The sequence below is a fragment of the Mya arenaria genome, chromosome 11 (genome assembly GCF_026914265.1).
Source record: "Mya arenaria isolate MELC-2E11 chromosome 11, ASM2691426v1".
NCBI classification, from domain to species: Eukaryota; Metazoa; Mollusca; class Bivalvia; order Myida; family Myidae; genus Mya; species Mya arenaria.
This window is the reverse complement of record NC_069132.1, coordinates 51,879,125-51,906,371: the sequence shown is the minus strand read 5'-3', so window position 1 is coordinate 51,906,371 and position 27,247 is coordinate 51,879,125. Positions and strand designations below refer to the sequence as shown.

At 34.0% G+C, this 27,247-nt stretch overlaps 1 protein-coding gene across 1 annotated transcript; it reads left to right on the top strand.

Annotated features, from left to right (window-relative positions):
• The first annotated feature begins 408 nt into the window (after window positions 1-408).
• Window positions 409-26,753, top strand: LOC128208608 (uncharacterized). Its single transcript, XM_052912159.1, has 7 exons — window positions 409-666; window positions 2,094-2,208; window positions 16,165-16,187; window positions 20,873-21,296; window positions 21,608-21,705; window positions 25,160-25,571; window positions 26,046-26,753. Exons 1-6 carry the CDS (start codon window positions 409-411, stop codon window positions 25,271-25,273), a joined length of 1,032 nt encoding a protein of 343 aa, XP_052768119.1. The 3' UTR covers window positions 25,274-25,571; window positions 26,046-26,753.
• Window positions 26,754-27,247: the final 494 nt, after the last annotated feature.

Genomic DNA, 27,247 nt, shown 5'->3' with positions numbered 1-27,247 from the left:
ATGCAGAGTTACAGGTAAGGTAACAGGTGCAGAGTAGCAGGTAAAGTAGCATATACCGAGTTAAAGGTAAGGTAACAGGTGCAGAGTAGCAGTTACGGTAGCAGGTACAGAGTAAGTATCTGGTACAGAAGCAGGCACATAGTTGAAGGAAAGGTAGCAGGAATGGAGTAGCAGTTACGGTAGAAGGTACAGAGTAGCACGTAAAGTAGGTGGTACATGTCAGCAGGTATGGAGTAGCAGGTATGGTAGACGGTACAGAGTAGCACGTACGGTAGAAGGTACATGGTAGCAGGTACGGAATAGCAGTTACGGTAGAAGGTACATGGTAGCAGGTACGGAATAGCAGTTACGGTAGAAGGTACATGGTATCAGGTACGGATGTAGGTACGGAGTTGCAGGTACGGTAGCATGTACGTAGAAGCAGGTACGGAAGCAGGTACAGAGCAGCAGGTTCAGAGCAGCAGGTTCAGAGCAGCAGGTACAGAGAAGCAGGTACAGAGCAGCAGGTACGCTAGCAGGTACGGCAGGTATGGAAGCAAGTACAGAGAAGCAGTTACGGAGCAGGTACGGAAGCAGGTACATAGAAGCAGGTACGGTAGCAGGAACGGGGGCAGGTACAGAGTAGCAGGCACGGAAGCAGGTACGGAAGCAGATACAGAGCAGCAGGTATAGATTTGCAGGTACGGTTGCAGGTACAAGGTATCAGGTACAGAGTTGCAGGTATAAAAGCAGGTACAGAGCAGCAGGTACGATAGCAGGTACAAAGTTGTAGGTACGGAAGCAGGTACAGAGAAGCAGGTACAGAGTTGCAGGTACGGTAGCAGATATCGTGTAGCAGTTGTGGTAGCTTGTACGTCTGCAGGTACAGATCAGCAGGTGCAGGGTAGCAGGTACGGTAGCAGAAAGAGAAGCAAACATAGTAGAAGGTACAGTATTAGGTACAGTTGTAAGTACAAAGAAACAGGTACAATAAAAGGCTCAGAGTAGCAGGGTAACAGGAAAATAGTTGCAGGTACGGAAGCAGATACAGATTAGCAGGTACGGTAGAAAGTACATAGTAGCAGGTACGGTAGAAAGTACATAGTAGCAGGAACGGTAGCAGGTACAGATTAGCAGGTACGGTAGAAAGTACATAGTAGCAGGTACGGTAGAAAGTAGATAGCAGCAGGTACGGTAGAAAGTACATAGTAGCAGGTACGGTAGCAGGTACAGGTTAGCAGGTACGGTAGAAAGTACATAGTAGCAGGAACGGTAGCAGGTACAGATTAGCAGGTACGGTAGAAAGTACATAGTAGCAGGAACGGTAGCAGGTACAGATTAGCAGGTACGGTAGAAAGTACATAGTAGCAGGTACGGTAGAAAGTACATAGTAGCAGGTACGGTAGAAAGTACATAGTAGCAGGTATGGTAGAAAGTACATAGTAGCAGGTACGGTAGAAAGTACATAGCAGCAGGTACGGTAGAAAGTACATAGCAGCAGGTACTGTAGAAAGTACATATTAGCAGGTACGGTAGCAGGTACAGATTAGCAGGTACGATAGAAAGTACATAGTAGCAGGTACGGTAGAAAGTACATAGCAGCAGGTACGGTAGAAAGTACATAGTAGCAGGTACGGTAGAAAGTACATAGCAGCAGGTACGGTAGAAAGTACATAGCAGCAGGTACTGTAGAAAGTACATATTAGAAGGTACGGTAGCATGTGCAGATTAGCAACTACGGTAGAAAGTACATAGTAGCAGGTACGGTAGAAAGTACATAGCAGCAGGTACGGTAGAAAGTACATATTAGCAGGTACGGTAGCAGGTACAGATTAGCAGATACGGTAGAAAGTATAGATTAGCAGATACGGGATAAAGGACATAGTAGCAGGTACGGTAGAAAGTACATAGTAGCAGGTACGGTAGAAAGTACATAGTAGCAGGTACGGTAGAAAGTACATAGTAGCAGGTACGGTAGTGCGGCAGCAAAATGAGCGTGTCGATTTTGGATAAGAGTACAGGTATATAGTAGTAGGCACAGAGTTTCAGTTACGGTAGCAGGTACATAAGAAGGTACAGCAAAGTGAGCATAGCAATATCGGTTGAATGTACAGGTACGTATCAGGTACAAGTGTAGCAAGTACGGTAACAGGCGCAGAATAACTGGTACGGTAAAGACACGGAGAAACAGGTACGATAGTAAGTACAGAGTTGCAACTACGGTAGCAGGTACATAGTAGCTGGTACGGTAGCTGGTACGGTGTAGCAGGTACGGTAACCGGAACAGCCAAATGAGCATGGCCATATCGGATAGATATCGGCATTTTGTCGGAATACCGGTAGGCCGGCCCAATGATGGTCCAATAACGGTCCAATATTTACGTAATTTTTCCCCTATGTGAATTGGTAAATTCAAGCTTAATCGATAAATATATTTTGAATAACCAGATTACTTTTAATATATATTGAATACTGTTTGAGTGTTTTTGAGCCGATCAGAAAAAAAACTGGTTCAAAATCCGGTCAAATGTTTGGGTCGTTTTACATAAGAATTCAGTATCATGGTGCATGATGTGTCAACGTTTTCAATAGATTTCGGTTTAAACAAGAGCTAAAACTGCCGTAAAAAAAATATTATGTGTTATGGAGCAATCGCAGAGTATTCCTTTTGTTTATATAGAAGGGTTTATAAAGGCCAGCCCGCGTTCTATTGATGCTTTATGGCTTTACCCTGCCATGTATCCTATCCCGTCTAAAATGTTTTAAATGCAGAAAGGGACATCAGTTCGAAGTAATAGCATTTCCAAATATCAACAAATCTGTACAAAACAGAAACGTATTGATAATATTGTGCATTAAACGGAAATAACTCAATTATTATTCAATATATGTAAGGGAAATAGGTAATCTTAAGTAATCCGAATGCATAATGCCACACATTCTTTATTACATCTTTTATGGCATACAATCTCAATCAATTAATTTGATAAATATGGAAAATTAAATGTAAAGTAAAGCAATTTCCCATTATTCACCCAAGTAAAAAAAATGCGAATAATATTTCATTCTTTTTTAATCATTTACTATTTATTGACACTGATAAGCTATGCCGACTAGCTAATGTTTTGAGAAATACAACAATTAGTTTGTTTTTCAATAAAGTTTGTTTGTTTTATTTAAATGAATATTTGATACAAACGCGTGTTTATAAAAGGGTCATTACATCCCTTAGCAATCAATCCCCTTCTGGGTATGTTCTTGTGACTATTGTGATGTCCACTTGACCCTTGGTCCGGCAACGTCATTGGTGTGACGTCATCAAACTGGAGCCTGCTGCCACAAGCACCGAGTGTTTTCCGGGTTGGTATCGGCTTCCGGTTAAATGAGGATTTTCTGAAAACAATAACAGCAATCAGTTACGGCGTACAAGTCGTTTAACATTTTCTTTTTATTCAATGCTGATTATCAAAGATTATTGCTTTTGTTAAAACGACAGCCATAAATTGACAATGTACACGGATTTATACCCTCATACTCCAAATACTGTTTGGTAAAGTACATATATGAAAAAAAGAGCGCCGTGGATCGAATGTGAACGCTCGTCTAATTTTACTTTCTTTTTTCAGTCGAACAAAGGGCATTTCTCAACAATTATTAAAGCCAAAGTAATGCATCTTGTTTTACGTGTGCGTATTTTCTCTTGCAACATATGAACCAAGTTTCATCTGAATCTCTTGAACGATTTTTGAGTTATGGACTATGTAAAACCATGTCATTTTCTGCGACGCCCATATTTCATGTTTTTATATTAATCAGTTATAAAAGTTTGCATGTTTATCTATTGTCATTTTATGTTTCAGCAAATTTGTTTAACATTTATTTAATATGAAATATTAAAATCAGAAATAATTTTGGAAAGTATACTAGTAATTTGTGAACAACGTTCGCCCATAGATTTGTCCCGATTGTACCAAAGTATAGGCCAAAAGTATGTGTCAAAGTGGCGAAAAAACATTAAAATCAAACTAGCATTTTCTACTACCCGGGTTCGGTTATACTGAAATCTTTGGAAAGATGCTAGCGCCATTAGCATTTTCACTGTAAGATTGCAATAACCAGCAGAAAATTCTAGTTTGAGTTTAATGTTATAGCATCTAAATTAAATGGACATTTCGAAACTAAAACTCATTTTTCTTTCTAAAAGAAAGGATGTTTTCCTTATAAATTAATCATCAGTCCCAAATATTTTATCCACGATGTCCACAAAATACAATTAAATTAAAAACTCTATTCACATAGTATTATTAAATGACATTTTCTGATGTCAGTCATGAAGAAACACGAGCGTTGCTAGTTTTTTTTATTTAAAGTAGTATGTATTTACCACAGTATAAACATAAATCAAATGAGGCATGCGTTTGGGAAATTTAAAAAAAAATATGGTACCATAATGTTTCCACTAGAAACGGCATCTCAAGTACAAGATATATACTGCATTTAGAAAGTTTTAGTTTTGGGGAAATTGTCATGAAAAAAAATCTTTTGTAAAAAGAATCATTCAAGAAAAAAAAATATGTCGAACTTATAATAAAATATACGGACTTATCTTGTTTTGCATTTTCTTCTCGGCAGTTTCCGTGGTGAAGGTCGGATAACATCGGGCATTTCCGTCGAGTTCCGACTTCTCACGTTCTCATCCAGAATTCTTGTCAAATCTATATCAAACAACGGTTTCAAAATTCAACTAGCATTAAATAACATTGAATAAAAATTAAAGACCGAAAGAAAGACAAAATTGTACATGGTTAAACGCGGTCTGTTTACTGACCCCTACCACTTTGTTTACTATTTGTCATATAGTAGTAAGGGAACCAGACATGCTCAAACAATGTACTGTGGATAGATGGTGAGGACCAGACTCAAATCAAAATCTCGTCTGAAGTCTCACACGCTGTAGATTCTTTGTTTATTCATTTATACTTGATTCAACAAAACAAAATAATAAAAAAAAAAACGTTTTGCATGATTATCTTAAAGGACTCGTCCATTTCTGTTAGTTAAATGCACGTTTTTGTTTGTCGAAATAAAGTGTGGCAAATCGTTACGAGTGTTAAAACTAAGATACTGACGGATGTAACATTTAAACAAATGTTGATTTATGCTTAAATATTGTCTTTGAAGTCCACGATTTCGAATAGCGTTAGTAACGTGATTCAACAACAGACTTAAAGGGTCAGTTATCCGTATGTATGTGTACGAATCCTTGTAGGCGTGAGGTTTTGTTGTCAGTTTTCCGTGACTGTACCGGCGCGGGTTCGAATATTCATTTTATACTTTTGAGTTTTTTTTTCAGTATTTGCGGTTTCGAACAGTAAAAAGGTTGTACTATAAGTGTCTACCGGGACAAAAAAAATGGTACTAAAAGAAGAGCTAGCTATAGTCCCTTTAAGATTAGTTTCCATCATTTTTTTCAATCTTCTATACAAATGGATGTTTTATACATATAATACAACCAAAAAATGTTTGCTGAGCTTGATGCTCTAATAAACGCTAAAGTATCTAGATAATTAGGCTTAATTCTGCCATCTAGCTTCCTGACATTTACTGGCGGTTAGGTGTTAAAGCCCTTCCAGGCTTTCTTTCCCTTTCATGATTACATTAAAAAGATAAATTCACAAAACGTAATATTTCTAGATTGTTACATACGCACCTGTTATAAAGAAGACGTAGAGTGCCGGAAATTGGCCTGCCGGCCCGGGGGATGGGGAGGGGTTTTTGTTTGTTCGACACGGTTTCCCTCCGTTGTTCACATGACTGCACAATGTTGATCGGGAAAAGGTCCACGTCTATCTCCTATGTCGTTCTATTGGAGGATTTGTCTAAAAGAAACACACATAACGGGAATAACTATTTCATCAGGGCTGTCTATGATCACTAATAATTGCTTTCATTTCAGTCTGAGTACAAGAAGTTAACATAACTGTTTGAAACAACATTGCTAACAATTGAGTTTTCTTTAGCTAAATAAATACTATAAAAACAATGTAAAAATATATCATATATTTCAATGAAGAAAACCACGATGCTTTTTTCGTTTGAGCACTTAAGTCCGAGAATCATCATCATCATCATCATCATCATCATCATCATCATCATCATCATCATCATCATCATCATCATCATCATCATCATCATCATCATCATCATCATCATCATCATCATCATCACCACCACCACCACCACCATCATCATCATCATCATCATCATCATCATCATCATCATCATCATCATCATCACCACCACCACCACCACCACCACCACCATCATCATCATCATCAGCATCATCATCATCATCATCATCATCATCATCATCATCATCATCATCATCATCATCATCATCATCATCATATAAACTCTTGCATTATTTACATCACTTACATAAAGTCTTTGTGACGCTCAGTTCAGACGGAATTTGTGTTGGGGAGAGGTTGGCGGTGGCTAAGTAGGAATGCATGTGATCTGAAAGCTGTGATGTAACCAACCAAGGGAAGTTTAACAGAAGCCTGTCGTGTCAAGCCGGTGGGAGGGACAGGAACCTGAAAAATGACAGATAAGTCAGTAATTGCTCTATCATGTGTACTTTAACAAGACATACTATAAAAGAGCGTAGCTTAATAGTGGGCATTTTTAATCAGAAACTTGCAGGCACTACATGTATACGATAAGTATATATGCATAAGATCAGAAAAAAGGAGCGCAGCGAGCAACGACAGAAACAGCAGCAACAACAGAATCATCATCAACATCATCATCATCAGCATCAATATCAAACATATTACTTACTAAACAATTCCCTAGTCGCTTTGTTGTTGTATTTTAGGTGATGTACACGTGACATTCGAGCGGGATAGATTACTTAAATGTCTTGTACCGGAAAGCTTAAAAGTTGACTTTCCCGATACAATGCCGACTTACGCCGTCAGTAAAGGAATATTTTCTGAAAACAATGACAGTAAAGGCGGCACAAAAGTTGCAAAAATGTAATTTTCATTTTACATTTTCATTTTACGAAGTATTAATATTTGGTATGTATGAAAATGATCACCTAATGTGTATGATTGTATCAGCATTGATTAGATAAATACATTTAAATTGCATGCTTATCAACCACATTAAATTGCATATATAAATATTGAACAGATCAAACATGTACTATACATGTATTATTTAATATTATTGTTTATGTTTATCAATTGTAAATACGTTTTGCTCTTAATTATTGGAGGAAATAAATAAATATATATATACTATTGATTTAAAGTTAAATATCCAGCAGCGCCCAGATTCATGTTTGATTTTATTTACTTTCAATAATTTAACAACCGAGTTGGCATTTCGATTATTCTTTTCATAATGTTATGTTTCAAAATGTATTAACATCCAAAAACAAAATGGAAAGTATTTTGTGAACAAGGTTTGCCTATTAGACTGTCACGTTTTTTGCGTAAAAATTACCCCCAATTTTGTGCCAACAAGGTGGCGAATATCATGAAAACGAAACTAACATGTTCTGCTACCCGGGTTTGGTTAAAGCAATCTTAGGAATGATGCTGGCACTTTCACTGTAAGATTGAGAAAACCAACAGAAACTGCTTGTTTGATTTCAATGATATTATAGAAAATGAACATTTTTTATATATAGATTTGGGTGTGCCTTTGAAATGAACAGTTATTTTCCAAAACTAAATTACCATCTTTAATTTAACGTAAGTAACTTATAGTTTTGTTTGTATATTATTTCTAATCATAAGTAATTGATTGACTTTGTCCACAAAATACAAACAACAAATAATATAAATTAATTTCAATTGCACTGTCACAGACTGACAGTTTTGTTTTGTCATGGAATCAGCCATTTTTGCCTAAATATCTGGAATCAAGTCTGCTGACAAAAAATTAGATCGCAGGTTTTCATATTTATGATCGAAAATTGTTATTTTATAGCTAAAAGCGTTACTGACGCTTAAAAACAATGAAAATTTCGGCAGTGTTCCATTTGAGATCAGTTTTATTGTGAGTTATCTTATGTTACTAAATTAATGGCATTCATTTCAAAATCAGCTGATTTAGCGACAAAATCTAAAACAATTCAAAACTGTCAATTTGCGAGAATGCGCAGTTTGAGAAATCAAAATCTAAACAAAAATGTCCTGGTATTATTGATGACTCGAATGTACACTGTCAGCGTCAGATTGGTAGATTTTTACATAGGTTGGACAATAATCTTGGACTATACGTGATCACTAGTGATGGTCCATATCCCATTCTAGAAAAAATACAACAGGAACAAAACTAAGAAAACTTTACTAATAAGAAGTTTAATTATATCTAAGAAATAGCAAACAGATTTGTATTCAATACGTTCATGCACACTTTTCAATGTCCAAAATTTATCCGGTATTTTCTTATTGCCGAAAAAATTACCGGGAGCTCTTAAGATACCGTTTGCACATGCGCAGTGCCGACATGGCGAGCGGTTCTCAGGTAATCAGGTTTCAAACCCTGATGAAATTACCCGGTGACATTGAATAACACAATGGGTGTGAAAATCGAAATGTTCCAAACATTATGGAGATTGCCGAGTTGTTACGATTGACAAAATACAGGTGTGAAGAACATATCAAAATATTCGAGGATTAAAGGTTTTGGGTCACGAGTGTTAAAGCTGCACTCTCACAAATCGTCAATTTTGGCACTTTTTTAATAACAAAAAGTTGATTCAAAATCGGCTGAGTTGGGCAAAAATGGCGTTTAGTTCAGTCAAATTAGATAATTCACAATTATAGAACAAATCTCAACTCTTTTGTAAAACTGCAGAATAGTTCTTTTTTTTCTTTTTGCGATAGTAACGCTTTTAGCAATAAAACATCACTGTTCGAACATAAATATGATAAATTGTAAAACGATCAATCTGTTGAAGTGCAGCTTAAATGTCTAATTAATACAAAACTATGCATGGTTTTGATAAACAAATATAATTATATTTATTATTATAACGTGTCTAAACTCTGCCATAATATTTTAACATAAATAATTAAAGGTATCAATACCCAATATGACAAAACCACCTATGTATTCTTAATGTAATAATTACTCCGAAAAGCGATCGTAGGATACGAAGGTTAATAGCGCCTCCATAAAGAACATTGTTCATATCATCTTAATATGTATGAAATATGTCACTTTTTTAAAAAGTAAAAAACGACCCTTTGATTAAATGAAATTGTCCGGAAAAGTATGAAACGTATGGTGGCATATAACTGCCGTAAGATAACCTGTTAACGTTCGCGTTTTGTTTCGTGTTAACCACCTAAATTGACACTCTTATTCAGAATCAATACATAAACATGCAGAATTAATGAAGATATTGCATATTGTAAAAACGCGCGTACTAATAAACATACTTTTCCCGTGTGACGCAAAGATGTGTTGATTCGATGTTTTTCTTGTTATTTTACAGGTATAAAAATGTTTTTATTGTAACGAATCTAAGGACAATTATTTAATGAAATGATTTACTCTTTGATAATTATCATAATTGTTAAAAAGCAAAGCAAAATGTAAAAAAGTCGAACCGGTGTCGACAAAATAGCTGTCCAGTGCTCTATCCACTGTGCTACGAATGCTTACTCTACACAGTTGGAATATTTAAGCTATATACATAGCATGGTCATATCACGTGATAAAATCGACTAGCCAATCACGAACAAGGAATGAATTCTACTAGGTAGACACACCAAGTAATATTTTTTTTAATGGAAAATACGAAAAAAAAAACTGCGAAAAGTAAATTAATTGTAAACTATGTGGTACTTCAGTTAGTAAGTTCCAATGCATTGTAAACATCGATACCAAGTTTATGTTAGTTTCCGACAATTTTCTTTTCTTTTTTTTCGCTGTTTTATCATACGGAGTACAGTCCCTTTAATCAGAGCATGACCTTTGAAATTGTGAATGAGTGCTGCGGAGAATATTTGCATACCAGTAGTAACCTTAATTGATACCCTAAAATATATTACTTAATTGCACTTGATGCAAGACCGAATGAGTTTCATTGAATATTAATATATATTGGAATTACTTTGTAAACATTTCAAATAAACACGGAAATATCGAAACTATGACGGATTTACCACATGACGAAATGAAAGGTATTCTTGATACAGGATAATACCTAATCATGCGAATTAACAACCGTATACTACATTAATGTTGCAAAAATATTCAGTTGACTGTATGATTTTAGGTGAAATATGTATCAGTACGGTATAAAAACCCTATTTTGAGCAAATGGTCGTCGTCATATGGTTAAAATATGTTTCATATATTCCAGTGGCATCCTTCGAGAATGTATTGATTGTTTCCCTTGGTTAAGTTAAGCCGTATATGGTCCATCAAGTAGTCTTTAGATTCAACCTTTAATCAAAGGGATAACTTATATTTTCTCCTTTAAAAATATTACCTTAATTATCAAAACGATAATAGTCAACTCTTTAAATTACTTTGCCTGCGTACAAATAATTATGACAAACACGTGAGCACCTTTTTCACTTATATCCATGACTGAATATATTCGAAAAGATATGTGATTCTATTAAGAGGTAAATAAAATAGTGAACTACATGTATTGTTAAAATGTCAAAATATCCAACACGTTTTGTAATTCCTGGTGGCTTACTAGTGAAATCGTTGGTTTTCTACTTTTTCGTTTGTTTACCGGTGTAGGTTCGCACCCCACTTAAACCAAAATATTTGCTTTATACTATTGCACTTTTTTCTGAAATTTCGTATCATAGAATAAAATACGGATGAACTAAATGTTTTCAATAGCATTTTTGGGAAGACTTATTCTTGGTCCAAAAACATGAGCGAGTCCCTTTGACAAACGTTTCCTTCCCAATCCTGACATGTTTTATTTAGTCATTCAGTAAAATTTACTATAACGTTTCCGGCACTAATAGAGGCAGCGCCATAGTTCATATAATGTTTTACGTTTAAATCATATGGTCCTTCTTTAAAGAGTCATTATTTCCCTTATTACCATTCTATAAATTCTTATAGAAACAACAAAATCAATACTATTTCAATGTTATTAGTTTGGAAGTCTGAGAGAAGCACTTTGAAAACCGATTAACACAAACAGCATGAATTTGCTACTTAAGCAAACTTTGTCTAGGTAACAACATGCCTGACAATAACTGGAGCTTAACTAACAGACGTGGTCGACTGGCCGAGGAAAAACTGAGATAAAACCCTACTTCTTGGGAAAACTCAGAAACCTCTGCCCGGTTGGCATCCACATTTACAGGATTTGCCTTGTACCACTAGATGTCGGGCCTCATCACCCATAAGGTCCTTAACAATGATGCATAGAAAAAACATATCAATTACGTGGTTCATGTATACGTACTATATCAAGTAATGCAAGTGTATATTATATCGCTATGTTCTTTGTTGACAATTGAAAACAAATAAACCATTTATATGATGAAATTGCATAATAACAGATAAACATTTGCTTATAAAATTTCACAATCAATTTAATCGATGTGAACAGATCGGCTCCCTAAAGCTGAAAGCCTTTACATTCATATGCGCACGTAATACTCGTGCGAATGAATCACTCGTGCTTATAAAACGCCACCTGGCGGTTATTCCATTATGCATATGGGAAACTAATGTTCTTACTCTAACGTAGACAATTATATAGCCTGTAGCCATGCGATGCCATTAACTGTTCAATGCTCTTGAAATGAAAGGCAGTGATGCAACCCATCTTCATAGTAGATCGTTGGAAATATTGCACACATCCGTTCTGCAATTCTGTTTCAGACAGGAGAAACAAACGATCAAACACACCTTGTCGTGTTGTTTGTTATCTTATCCCCGATAATGACATCTTCCCCGATAATGACATCAACCCCGATAATGACATCAACCCCGCAATTCATTCCTTATATTTACACCAATAGTTCGTTATTTCATTCAAGAATTGTTAAAAAAATACTTCATTTCATTTAAGTAAACCTTTCAGAATTTCTTTCTCACCAATTCTGTAAATAGAGCGACCCGACTGGAACAGGAAACATTTGATCAAATGACGTCACAATAACGCGGGAAAAGATCAACAACTTGAAATCACTTTTAAACGTAAAATTGAAACACTTATGGCAACAATACATTTAAAATATAATAAATGAACACTTTCTAAATTGTTAATTTATATTTTACGGGATCTTCTGACACATTACAAACAATAGCAAGATCAATAGTTTCCATGTATATCGTTATGCAATGAATTGCGATCCGAACATATCCGAAACGTTGCGCTCATCGATTGATAAACGCAATTGCAGAAAGGCAGTTCATTTAAGGAATGGAAGTTGAGATGTAAATATTATACGATGAATAAACTATCAACCGTACTGTACTCAGATGGCTTGCATGTATTTCAAACGATATTATCATGTGATAGGATATATCCTATATAGGTAGATTCATGCTTTTACATAACAAAAATTGAAACGCATCATGATAATTTTTTATAAAATTGTTAATTTGGAGGCTTTATATACATCACACGTTCGATCTCAGTAACGCTGGAAAATATATTTTTTGAATTGAAATAAAAAGCAAAGACCATAGACATGAAAGAATCATTAATTATCACGATACAAAACATTTTAATTTCTGGGCTCTAATGTATATTGTTTTGACTTCCTACGGTCAGACCGAGCCCGCTCATAAAGGGTTGTTTTCCGTTTAGTACAGCTGCTGAAAAAGATATGTTATTGTTAAGCATTAAATATCTACTTTGTTTGCAAAGAACTATTCATAATTTCCTCAATATTTCATTATTTTACAATTAAAATTTTGAAATCATACCCAGTTTAATATATAAATTTCGACTAAAATACTTAATATCCGTTATTTTACGGCGCCAGTGGTGTCCCCAGTGCCATTAAAGGAGACTGGATAGGGCAGTCTTTGACTATGCATATGTAACGTGTTATGGATTTCCTAAGATGATATACCCAAAGGTAGTTATTTATTAAACATAACGATGTTTATTATCACTCCATAGTTTGATTACATGACGACTTTATCCAATCACCATGTGCTAAGGTAAAGGTTTCAACATATTCAGACGTTAACGTTGAACCTTACGAACTCAATTCAAACCAAATGTTTTCTTACAATATAATTAGGAGCTTAAGTACAATCTTAAGAATTGGATACCAAGCACGTCCTTATTTGATAGAAAACTGCTAAGACAGCATTTTATTTCAACTAACAGACATGAAACGAAATAAATCTGTAAACATCGTCTTCGTCGTCGTCATCGCTATTAGCATATATCCTGGAAAAGGGCGTCTAAATAACAAAAAGGAGAGTTGCTCGGCTTGAAAGTGCTTTGATTGAGAAGCAATCATTTGCATTCATTCATTCATTCGTTCATTCATACAGTCAGTCATTCAGAACGGTATAAACTCTTGCATGAATGTTACTTTTCTACAATAATAAAAAAGTCAGCACCGTTTTTTTAAATGCGATTCCTTTATTTTGTGTAAATAATTGAATAATTGATATAATAATGTCAAGTGAAGAAACACAACTTAATCGAAATTAAATGTATATACCACCATTAATTGTTATACACGAAGAGCATCAGTTGTAAGCTTTAAAATGATTCACAGTGTTTACAGCCGTTGATTTTATAGACTTGGTGACATCGGTATTATAAATTACACAGATTGGGGCCACAGAACAGTACACCGCAACTTGCCCCGGAGAGTGAACTATAAAATCGCTTAAAATAAGCTGTATAACAAATTTGATGAAATTATAGTTGACCAATATCGGATCAATATGTGACGAGAGCTCTGAAGGGTTGCATTTTCTTCAAAATGAAGGTTCCTCGAATCCAGAATATGTCATATATTGTTTAAATGCACCTTAATGTAAAACCCTTCAGCGCCAATCATTAAGTTTAAACATTATATATTTTACAGCAATTGTGAAGTTATGTTAACCTATACTAAGTCCCTCTCGTTTGCAAGATATTGCGCGAGAGTGTTGTGCCCGGAAAACACCTTGTCAGGCTTGGTGACCGGAATCGAACCCGGGTCTCTTTGCTGAGGGGTGAGTGCGCTAGCCACTGTGCTAATCGGACAACTGCCCATTCTTTGGTATGAAATGATAATATAGGTCATCGATATATCAGTGTTATTTTACATAATGTTTCAATATGCTGCATTCTTTGTTTACAGATGAAAAATGACATGAATTGATTCATACAATTTAGGTTCTTATTTTCGTTTAGTGTGGTGAAACTTATTCAATGATTTCCAAACATTGATACAGTTTTGCTATCATGTAATTCATTATTAAAAAGGCTGAGGAAATATTTCCGGGGCATTAGTGTGTGGCGGTTAGCATCCATAGAACACCCGTTTGATTCATTAACAGTGCTCCTAATTTCTAAATTTGTCTTATCCTGTACGCAGATGATTGTATTTTGTAACAAAGTAATTGATGTTGTGCTTGAGTTTATTTATTGCGCATCTGGCAACTTTTACTCTCGTCAGTTAAAAAGCAAGGAGAAACATAAAAACAGTTTATTTCTGTTTTGTAGACGGACTATTTTTGTTCATCGGACCAAACCTTTACTGTTTTTGTGTTTATTTAAAGTTATTGACGCGTAGATGTACTGTTTGTGAACATTTTGAAAGCATCATTGAATTCATTTATTTCTAACAAAAAGCCGGATTTGTATGAGCGTTTTACAGTTGTAACGTCGTCATATTACTGAGCATGGTTTATTTGCACAAGAAGTCGTACCTTTGCAAACACACTGTGTGTAATGCCTGTTCAAGGGACAAAACTATTTTAAAACCGGTGTAAAGTGTAGGCATGCGTAAATGTTGTATAGTGAAACTTGAGAGTATTCAATAAATATGACCATTAAATGTAAAAGTGATAAATATGTAAACAACCTTTTGTCGAGGTTAGTTAATTAAATGATCTCAGTAAGTGTTATATGTTAGTAAAGCAAAATGATAATAATGCATGCTTTAAAAAGACGGGCCATATACAATCAATTTTAAAGATGTAGTATTACTCCCAAATAAGATTTTACATATTTTAATATACCAAAAAGGATGAACAAATGTCGATAACAGTGGTTATTATGAAGGATACCGAGTTGAATCTAAAAGAAATGTGCAGAAATCACGGTATTGCTACCTTATGAGACCATAGTAAATCGCAGTAAATCGTTTAGCATTCACCAATCATTTAATATTTTTTAGTTTTCAGCTTTTAAATACACAGTTATAATATTATTAATTGTAATTAATATTTTCCATAAATGCATTGTTTAGTAAGAAGTTGAGGACGTATCACTCAAAATTATGTTTGTTTTACATGTGTATGTATTAATTTCGAATAAGAGTGTCACTTTAAATAATACCGGTTTCACCAGTCAAGCAAGTCCTCAACGATCAGTTTAAACAAGACGAACACTCATTGATAAATAACTCCAGTAATGGCAGTCAGCTATTTGTTGTTAAAAGAAAATCTGGAAATTGAAAAAGTGCTTTTTAAATTTTGCAGCTAATTTGAGATTCAATCATGATAAATATATTACAAATTTCCGATACAAATATGATAATTTTAAATTATAGGCAATGTATAAAGATACTGTCATATGTGTAGATCAGATCTTGGCGATTTATATCACTACTTGCTGGTCAAGTCAAGCCAAAAAAATAATTGGCAATAAAAGACCATCGGCCAAAAATGCATATCACACAGTATTTATACACTAGAACGGGAATGCTGCATTACAAGCACATTACATGTTTTAAATCTGATTACTTCCCTTCAACTATAAATGTTTAAAAGTATAGTTAACACAATAATTTAATTTGTAACCGGATAACTTCCCTTCAACTATAAATGTTTAAAAATATAGTTAACACAATAATTTAATTTGTAACTGGATTACTTCCCTTAAACTATTACTATTTAAAAATATGGCGTACACAATAAATTGATTTGTGTTTAGTATTGGAATGGCCAGATTTAAAAAAATAAATATGGCATTTAAATGTATGCCATTAGAATACCAATTAGATACATACTGTGTAAGTACATCACTTTATTAATTTTAGTATAAAAAAGCATGATATTCACAGTCTTGTTCAGAAATAGTCTTAAACACAATATATTGTTTTCTGGGTTATCATTATGTCTGCAAACCCAACGCGTAAGACAGAAAAAATAAAGATTTATATTAAGATTCTCCAGGCCTTACACACGTAAGTATCATCCTACTCCTTGTGCCTGGAGGCAACCTTTGATTTATTTCGAAGAACTTCTACCTGGAACCAATATTAAAATAATTATTTTAATAAACAGCTAAGTGAATGTACTGAATTTGTGAAATATTTGATACGTAGAAGATAATTCAGTAAAGCCACTATATAATTTCACTTTGTGAAACTAAAATGATCATATGTGCTCTTTTCGTTGGTTATTTACTGATTTGTAATGCTGGAATGCTTTTTAGAAAATTAAATATTTATATTTCCCTTTATCACTAAATTACTGTTATTGCATGTTGGTGTATTCAATTCCACCGCAATCATTTCATGTTTTAAATTAAAATACTTATTTCCGTTGGAAATATATAGATGTATTGCATGTATTCTACCTTAAATATAGTTTTAACATACACAACCATATTCATGCCTGCAACTTTGGACGAAGTAAACAATACTACAATATTAATGACAATTGTAATTTATACTGTTTTGTATTAAAGTATGTCTTCATGTACCACCTCTGAGATATAATAACAACGTAATGTATTTGTGAAATATCAATATTTCAAATACACTGTTAATATAATTCATCAATGTAAACTTAAAATACAACTTTTGTAAATAAACAAGCAGACTTTTCTAAACATTTTGATCGTAATGTTTCTTGGTGTCACATCGAAACGCTAGTCTCATTTTTCGAACACGTTACAGATCGGCGATACTGGACACTCTTCACTTCGTTTTCACAAATATTTGTTTTATCCAAATCTCAAGGATTTATCCATTGTAATGATCCGCGACCGCTTCTAATTCGTAGCAAATGTCATTTCTCTACTAAATGGTACGTTTATGTGTATTGATGGTCTCAATTATGATAATTTACATGTCTATCACATACAGTTGATTATGTCATTTTCCCCACGTTTCTTTGATTTAGCATTACAGCTAGATTGTGTACGACCTCTATCATCCAGTCCCCGTAGTTCGTCATCAAATGTAACTGCGTGTCTTGAAATATGACAAGCTAGTGGTATATGGCAGAAGTATGTGATTCAATATATTAATAATCAAACATTATACTACCAACCAACTTTCTTTTTTACAATTTACCGACACTAAAACAGCATGTATTAAAGAGTCATGGACAAAATGTACATTGTATTTTGAAACAATGTTTTACCTCTTTGTATTTATTTATTGATAAAATGACGAAATGTTGATCAGTATATCATGAAATATTCGTGTCAATGTTTGCTTTTAAAATCTAAACATCAAGTTAAAAAAGCTATTTAAACCTTTTCCGTTCTGGCAGTGCAACACTTACTACTCATCATGTCACGGAAGTACGTATGCATTTGTAGTAAGTGCTTGAGCTACTCAGTTTTGAGAGACAGGCGATAAATGGATTTATTTTCAATATTTTCCAAACATGCAGAGGTATTTAGATAAGCGAATGACGATATCTCATAAATTCTCTTACGAAGCTACTTATTATATGCACAAAATGTATATTAATTCAGAAGTGTGTGGAGTCCGCGTACTTTGACTAGCCCAATGGCGTCCAAAGCCCCGATTATGACATCAATTCCGCAATTCATTATTTATATTAACATCAATAGTTTCATTTAAGAATTGTTAAAAAAATACTTCATTTCATATAAGAAAACCTTTCAGTAAGCCTTTCTTACTCATTCTGTAAAGAGAACGACCCGACTTTCACCGGAAAGATTTTATCAAATAACTTCACAATAACGAGGGAAAGATCAACCATTGAAATCACTTTGAAAAGTAAAATTGAAACACTTCAAAAATGGCAAATCATAAATTAACACTTTCTTAAATGTTGATTTATATTTTACGGGACCTGCTGGCACAATAAATATATATATATATACATACAAACATTTCATCTTTATTGTTATGCGATGAATCGCGATCCGAACATATCCGAAGATGTTGCGTTCATCAGAGAACAACCACAATTGCCGAAAGGCAGTTCATTCAAGGAATGGACTTTGTGATGTGTAAATATTAAACTTTAAAACTATGAAATAGGTATTCATTCTGTAAACAACTTGTCTCTACTTAATTATCTAAGAATATGTATAGTAAAGTATGGAGTAATAAACATGCGGAAATTAACTGCATGATGTGCAATACTGTGCTATAAATATTGCGATGTGCTTAAATATAATTGGTACATTACGAGAATATCTGAAGAGCTTTCAAGTGGGCTACACTCAGCGAAACGTTTTATATTAAAGAATAAGTGGCGTTTGTACTTAATATATTACTAAACATCTTGAAAGGGGGAGGGCTTTGATAATGTCATCCTCTAAGATCTACCAACAGGGCAACTTCTAGTTATGATGGCTGTTGATTATGATTTGCAATTAGAAGCATTTTAAAAAAACACACACTGTTTTTGCTATAGCAAAAGCACTTTTTTTCTAAGAACCAAAACAAACAATTGTTTTGAATTTTTCAAACTGTATACACGTTTCAAACTCTCAATAGTAAAATCCCACACTGTCAAGTATTTCATCATTTGTCAAACAGAATTAAATTAATTTGCATGACCTCCTTCCTTATGGCCATCAATCCAAGTACACATTTTCATACAAGTATGTTTTTTTTTATATTTGAGTTATGCCAAGATTCCGTCAAAATTGTATTAACAAAATGTTCGTTGTAAAAGCAATCGCATTTTTGTCCGACAAAAAACGAATGTTATCCCTTTCGGTAAAACCAGTAAGGCCCTTATGAAAGAAGTCATATATATTTTTTGTATTAAATGTTTAACTTAATTAACAATTATGGATTGTTATAAGTATTTGGACATATTGTTTTGACAAGAGTTAACTTCTTGTAATGTGTGTTTACAATTCTATATACGTATGTTAATATTAAATTTTAAATAAGATAATTTACTTCACAGCTGAAACAAATTTACGATGTTGTATAAAGCTTAAGTTACAAAGAGATTTAAATAGCCATTACTTAGTTTATAACGTGGCTAGTGTGTTATGCAATGGGTTTGTTTTTGTACTGTTACTATGTGGTAGCTGTTCCTTTAAGTTGTGGCCCAAAGCGTCTTCATATTATGGCCTGCGTGTTGTTGTTTTGAGGTCCGTCCTCTGTGTCGTTCTATTGTGGGCCCAGGTGCCAGTAGAAAATGTAGTCTGTTTACCGCTAAAATGTTAACCGATGTTGACTAGATTCTGATATAACAAAACTATTTTATATTTTCATATTAATCTAAAGGGGTATATGTTTTAGTGTGCACGTGTAAATTAATGTTGCGGTGCCTGCAAGATGATTTAATCCCCAAGCGAGTGCCAAGATTGTTAGCTACACATTGACCAATGACGATATTTAGATATGTTTTATGAGTATTTTCTTCAAGCGTATTGTCGGCTCCATGGTAAGACATAAGTGTGAACTATTATGACACTTGATCTTTCAACAAACTTGCATCCTGATAACATAATAATGTATGCTATTATGTATATTGTTTAAATGTCGATCATCATACTTAAATCCGGCGTTGCTTAAATGGGCGGATCAAAGCTTTCAAAACAATACCAGCTAGCAAACTAATATTTCATTAATAAGTAATGAATGAAAGCGATATTTAGAACACTTGTACCATATGAAATATTGTTAACGTTGTTTTTGTTCATATCAGATCGTTAATCAGTTGGCAAAGCTCTTACCGTACAGATAAATGACAATTATTTGCGAATATCAGCTAGCTACTCATTGAAAATTGTCCCTGACAACTGGTATTAAACCGTAACAACACTGACCTCACGTTATTGACATCTCTGTAAATAATTCCACTTACACGAGTAATTGGTGCAATGATTAAGTATTAAGCAGAGATAGATTACAGATTCCGAGCAAGTATCAGTCCTGTATCTTTGGTTGGTGGGATTTTTTTTATGGGAATTAGCAATAGTTTCGTCCAGGCATATAAGTTGTAGGACATGTCCCAGGGTTTAAACAATGGCGCATCTGCCCCTCCTGCCGCGCAAGTTCTCTTGATCTAAGAGGTTCAATGACTATATGTGCAAAACATCGCCATTTGATTGAAGATTATTCAATTGTTTGTTTACCAATAAGTATGCGTAATTGCTACTGCGGAAAATTCGTACAGATCCTTCTTGTAAGAAGAACAAATCAACCACATGTAAAGAAAATTTTAAGCACAAACTATTTAATGGATCTAAAGTCTACTCCTACTTTCGTGTTAGAATAACGAATTATGTGATTTTTTAAGGAAGCCAACGAGTGAGAATGCGGTTACATTCAAACTATGAAAAGCTGTACAGTTCTGGACCATTGTATTTTTTGGTTTGGATATATTTAATGAACATACAAAGTGTGTTGGGAGTTTTGCCTGTAAGTATAATGATTTACTTCCTCGAAAGGAAATATGTGTATATTAACATAAACAATATTCAAATGGAAACACTAAAACATTTAAACATACTTTGTTTCAGTACTCAATCAGACAAAACACATCCGGTTATCGTTCGAAAGGCTGTCCTTCAGGAAAGTACTATGATGAAGAGACTAATGGAAAGAGGAAATGTAGAAAATGTGTTATTTGCCCTAAAGGCTACACAGAACATTTGCCATGTTCCAAGACGACGAACAGGTCTTGTAAACCATGTGAAATTGGGACTACTTTCACTGACAAACGTGAAGGAATTTGCCGGAACTGCACTGAGTGTCAACGAGGTCAGTTTGTCAGCAGACAATGTTTGCCGTTTAAAGATACTAGGTGTAAAATTTGTCCTAATGGAACGTATTCCTTAGACCGGAAAGGTTTTGGGTGTAAATACTGCTCGGTTTGCAAAGAACATGAAGAAGAAGTATCGCCTTGTACACCACTGCAGAATCGGGAATGTAGTTTAAAAGAAGGTGCGCTTGGTTTGAAATAGAAATTTCTACTTCATATGAAATAAATATTTCGATTCTGTATAAAACAAGCATTGTGTTAAACGGAAGAAGACATCGAAATAAAAATAAATAATATACGTCCGTATTACGAGTGTTCCAATTCATGAAACGCGTTATGTTAAATGACATTGTAGATAAGAAGTGGTTGACATTGCTAATCTTAGCTACATGCCATAATTCACGTTCACGCACTACCACGATAATAAAGGTTCTACATTTTAATGCTGTGAATTTTATCTAATAACAAGGCCTGCTATTAATTTTTATTTCAGATTATACATTCGGCACGACCAACCCTTGGAATACTGGGCCAGAATATAACAAGGATTTTAACTTTTCCACACGGCTCGTCCTCCTCTCTCTCTTAATGGTTGTTTCTTGCTCTTTCTTTATTTTCTTGTTTGCAACTATTTTACAAACAATCAGCTCGAAGTTTCAAAGAATCACTCTTTAATTATAAGGTGCAATGGAATTATAGAGGTAAGAAGACACGCATACACTAATGACTTTCTAGATTCAACATTCGTGATAATACATGTATACTCTTTATGCATTGGTAGCATAGTGGAACTGAATTTCTTAATTCAAACATTGCGGTTATCATTGTTTCGAACCCCAATCGGAACCTATATTTAAAAACTATACTTGTATTTTTTTTTTTTTTAAACATTTTTATATGTATTTTACGCAAGTTACCTAATTTTCCCATAAAAACTAAAATTGGATGTGTTGAAAGAGAGCAAGGAGAGATTAATCTTTAATTTAGATTTTCTTGAAAATCAATACAGTAAACTTTTATGATATTCTGTAAAAAAGTTTTCGAAGAGAGCCATGCTTTGCAACTCATGTTCCATTCGCATTATTGTTATAACATATGATTGTTCAATACCGTTTACATGTTCTGAAAAGAGTGCATGGATTTATATTAAGACGTCAATAAAAATACTTATGGTGACGTGTTGACTTATTCATTCACTATTTATAAATCATTGGCAATATCGTCACGGACATCACAAAAACAAATACAACATTATAGCGTTGTTAATCATTTGCTAATATGCAATATATGTTTTATCAAATCACGGCTTAAAATGCCGTTGTCTAATGATTGGCTTCTTACCTGCGTACTTTCAGTTATTACTTTTTTCGACTGAAGGTCGTGAATAGTTCACGTTCATACCGTTGTTAACCCTTGACTGAAGGTCGTGAATCGTTCGCGTTCATACCGTTGTTAACCCACGACTAAAGGTTGTGAATCGGTCGCGTTCAAACAGTTATGAACCCTTGACGGAAGGTCGTGAATCGTTCGCGTTCACACCGTTGTTAACCCTCGACTGAAGGTTTAGAGTCGTTCGGGTTCATACCGTTGTTTTAATAGCTTGTCTGAATTTGAGGCTGTCTTCTGTGTTATTAAGTGCAATAAAGCAACACGACATAATTGTGCAACAATCTACCTTATTATTCAGCTTTAAAAGACCTAAATTCACTTTTTACACTTTTATAGACTGAACTTTTTTTGTAAAGCACACGCTTGAGTGAAATTAATACGTTTCAATTCGAAAAACCTCGTTATGGTTTAAATTTAACACAATGCGCGTACAATTTTAGCTGATATGTAAGATACGACCAAGTAGTAGGTTATAATCATGGTTATTTTACTTATAAAACCTTTACTTTCAATATCACATACATCAATAAGATAAATAATATGATTAGTTTGAAAACTAATTTACTTTTGTGAAAACGAAATTTGTTTGTTTCTTAGTATGGGGGCAGATTCACAAAATATTGATTTCTCGGTATCGACATATCGCCTTGTATCAAGACACTAATTATATCATGAATGATAACATTAAGGTCAGATGTGATAATACAATGTTTAACGATATTTAAGGGCCCGCCACAATACGGAACGTTTGAAAAATTCATGTTTTATTTAGTTTTTAGGAACGATCTTTTTTAGGACTGAAACATATATTCTTGGTGACATATTTTGTGGTAGAAAGGAGCTTTACAACAGAAGATTTTATCAGATTTTGTATCAAAAAAGCATTCACATCACTTCGGAATAGTCTGTCGACTTTATTACGTTGTTTTATGTCAAAATGCCCCAGACACCTATTCAACAATGTCTTGAAAGTTCTTGATGGTATCTTGTCAAATAAGAAAGTTATTCAGAAAAATAATTAAGTATGCTTATATCTTTTTTTTAGAATAGCTTTAATCATCACAAAACCCGAAGACATTGTTGATTTGGCAGTTCCGATAAACATATTCTTTTTGTATAAAGACATTTCCGGAAATACGTAAATGCTTTTTGATTGGAAATCTGATAAAATATTCGTTCGTAAAAATTGCTCAACTCCTAATTACAGCTTTTCATGTTGCAACGGATATATGAATCATGCTTGTAAAATATTGAATCTCTAAAGAAAATAGATTGTTTTTAAACATTTTAAATTTTGGTCCTTCAATCGACTTTTGCGTCGCTGCCCTTAAGGATAACATTATACGGATATATTTTACTTCTTCATGTAACCAGGCTCGTGTTTCGGGCGTTCAAAACAGTATATGAATAATGTTGTACATATTGATTTCCCATAACGCTTCCATAACCGTGTGTTATTTCATAGTATGCCAACTTAAATGTCAAACAAGACACCATTAAAGTTTATGTAAACATCCTATCACACACCGGTACATTGATATAAACACATCCCAGTATAAATTCATCATCATACCAGTGAGTTGAAAAGTAAGGCGCATTAGTATAAACATAGTCTTTACATAACAAAATTATCTTTCTATTATCTTAATTTATCATTTACGAGTATGAAACAAAGGTGATTCCAAGGAACTGCAATGTTGAATGACTATTAATGAATGAACTTGTCTATACTTTACGAACTCTTAAGTTGTTAAATGAAGCCCCACTTCTATCTCTATTAAAGGTACGTTGCCTATCTCTGTGCATTACGCGTATCAGAATAGCTGATGTAGTACGCTGTGATATGGGGAATCAGGTCAATGGTTGTTTATAAACACAGATATGAAGAAAAACTAAATCAATCTCGCGTTTGTGTTGGACTTCTTTTAAACAGCATTTTTGCGGTTATGTTTTTAACAAAAATGCAAAATGGACGATTTTGGAAATAGCAAAATTCACTTAAGATGCAGGGCAGGTTTAACTCGTTAATTACCTGTTAAGTTTTACTAGGGTTTCAAGTGTCGACGGTTTACTTGGTCGAGCCGGTTTGTATAATTTGGTTCCTGTTACGAATACTTTCTTTTTTTATATTATCGATATGAATTTGTTGCATATCATTTTTATTGCTTGTTGTAAAAAAAATTCAAAACCGACTGTGTTATTATTATTGGAATATTTGAATAATATATATATGTATGTTAGTTTACCAGCAGCCAATGGTATAAATGTAGACAAGTTATCTATAGGTTTTCTTTTGGCATGTTTGCATTTTAAAGCATTTTGATTGGTCAATAGTAATTATTGTACTAACCTTAGCCGAAAGAAATAACCAGTTAAATACATTAGGCTGCTTAGACGTAATGCATTTGATGCGAACGTTTTGCAATAGAATAGGCCACCATTTCGCTGTTATATATGTCTGGCATTTGAATCTTACATAATATATGTGGTGGCCTATTCTAGTGCAAAACCATACCACTTGACTGGGTGAATTTATAATTGTTGAATGTGTTGAAACAACCCTTGATACGAATTTAGAGGGAAAAAAACATAAATCTAATAAATGCAATGCAACATCATTCAAGAAAAGATAACATATACCATTTTGTCACTTCAGGTTCCATATCTAATCAAACTTTTAATACTTCCGTCTATGTGCGGCCAAGAGAAGTACTTTAACAACTACATAAACGTATGGGGACAGTGCAAGAAGTGTCGACCCTGTGCTTAGGGCTTTGTTGAAGTGTCACCATGTAATAAGAATGAGAATACCAGGTGCCGACCTTGTCCACCAGGGACATATAATGATATTAGAAACGGTGTTTGCAAAAACTGCACTGTTTGTGACAAAGGTTACTTCGTAAGAAAACCATGCCTACCGTGTAAAGACACAAGATGCCGCAAATGTCCTGACGGGACTTTCTCTGTTGATGGAACTAGATGGGCATGTAAATATTGTAAAACTTGCAGCGAAATTCAGGACGAGATTTTACCTTGCACAACGGAAAACGATCAAGTATGCACAAAAAGTAAGCACCCATGGTGTATATACGTACTGTATTTGTTTTTTTGAAATTTTGAATTTGAATGCAATGACATACACGGTTTCTAGATTTAATGATTGGAACGAAGGTTACACATCAACTGTATTAAGAATTAAATGTGCAAAGCTTGGCTGCACACAATTAAACTTTGATGTTTTGAGTTTATTATTAGTTAAAAGTACAATGTAAAAATTGTTAAGCGACTTTATAAATTCAAGTTTTAAACATATTGTAAAAGTGCTTGACAAACAATGAGGAAACGGGAAGATTTTATACAAACACAAGAAAATTATTGGTTGGTGTTTCACGCCATGTTTCCATGCTAAAAACATTTATATTATTTTTTGATCAAGGGCTTTTATTTCATGTCGATATTGTCCTGGTCCTTTGTTCATTTTTACATCAAACTTACAACATTCAATGCATGTATAGGATTACATTTTCGAACTTTCTTTTCAGATAGTCAGATGGACTCCGCACAATCTGAAGTAATTAGCATAGAGACATAAGTTGCAGACAATGATGAATTTAACACCCATACCCGATTGGTTCTGGTTGCCACTTGCACAACGATTTTATTTGCCTTCTTAATTGTCCTTCTCGCTTGGACGTTACAAACATATCGCCATTTTGCCGACCGGTATCAGTTGACGCAGTGTAAAATTTGTGTCCTTTAACACGTGGCCTATCCAATTAGTATTCGTTTATAGCCTACTCATTTCATGGAATAGTTCCTCATTTTCATAATCGACAAAGAAACAAGGTACTGAATGTTGAAGTTAAAATGCTTTTTTTCGGCGGTGGTTCAATAAATTATTGTTTCAGGCTATAATGTTTTCGCTGGTTACTGTATATATATTTAATGCGACAGATAATGCCATATTTTCACACCTAACTGAATGCTGTTTTTATTCCTGTGTCCATTGTTATGATGTATCTGTGTATATTATATATCTGTATAAACATGTGCGTGCTTTTGTAGGTATCAAAGTTCTTTGAAGGTGTATGTGTATATGTTGTTAAATTATACATAACATATCAATATCCATTGTGCTAGCAAGTCGATATATCGAATGATTTCGGTCAAATGAGGTATCAATCATATAACGCTAAACAAACAAGTAAGTAATTAAAACAGATACCATTCATATATGTTTTGTTATATAGAAAAAAGCCAAAAATGTATCATTGACTTCAAGAAGAAACAAACTTTAAGATAAATGTTTGTGGGGTACGCCACCATTTATTGAATGAATAATTATAAGGGCGAACGTGTTAGCAAAAGAAATACTCATAGATTAAACATTTTTCAGACCAGTCAGAAACGCATGAAGGCAGGTCTTTTCAAGGTAAAGATTAAAGATCACGCGAGGTTGTTGTCTAATTTTGAGGCGTGGTTGTAGTAATAAATCATCGGGATCAATATGTTAATATGTTTATTTTTACGTGAATATTATTCGAAGTTGGCATTACGTATTACAACGACATATAGCTCAAACATGTATTGGAACGAATCGTGTTTATGTTCAAGCAGTCGTTTTTGTCTGTAATTTGTTTTGAATGGAAGCACATTTTTGAACAATCAGCTTTAAAGTTCATGAAAACGTTTCAAAAAGAGGATGACAATGTTTCTATTAAACGGTTAGTTTTTTTTTTTCAAC

Bases quoted from the DNA above. Each gene is read 5' to 3' on its own strand.
- LOC128208608 (XM_052912159.1), top strand. From the start codon at position 409: ATGTACGTAGAAGCAGGTACGGAAGCAGGTACAGAGCAGCAGGTTCAG. The intron at 667-2,093 runs GTATAGATTTGC...TTGAATGTACAG, and splicing joins AAGCAGATACAGAGCAGCAG to GTACGTATCAGGTACAAGTG. The intron at 21,706-25,159 runs GTTGTTTCTTGC...TTGTCACTTCAG, and splicing joins TCCTCCTCTCTCTCTTAATG to GTTCCATATCTAATCAAACT.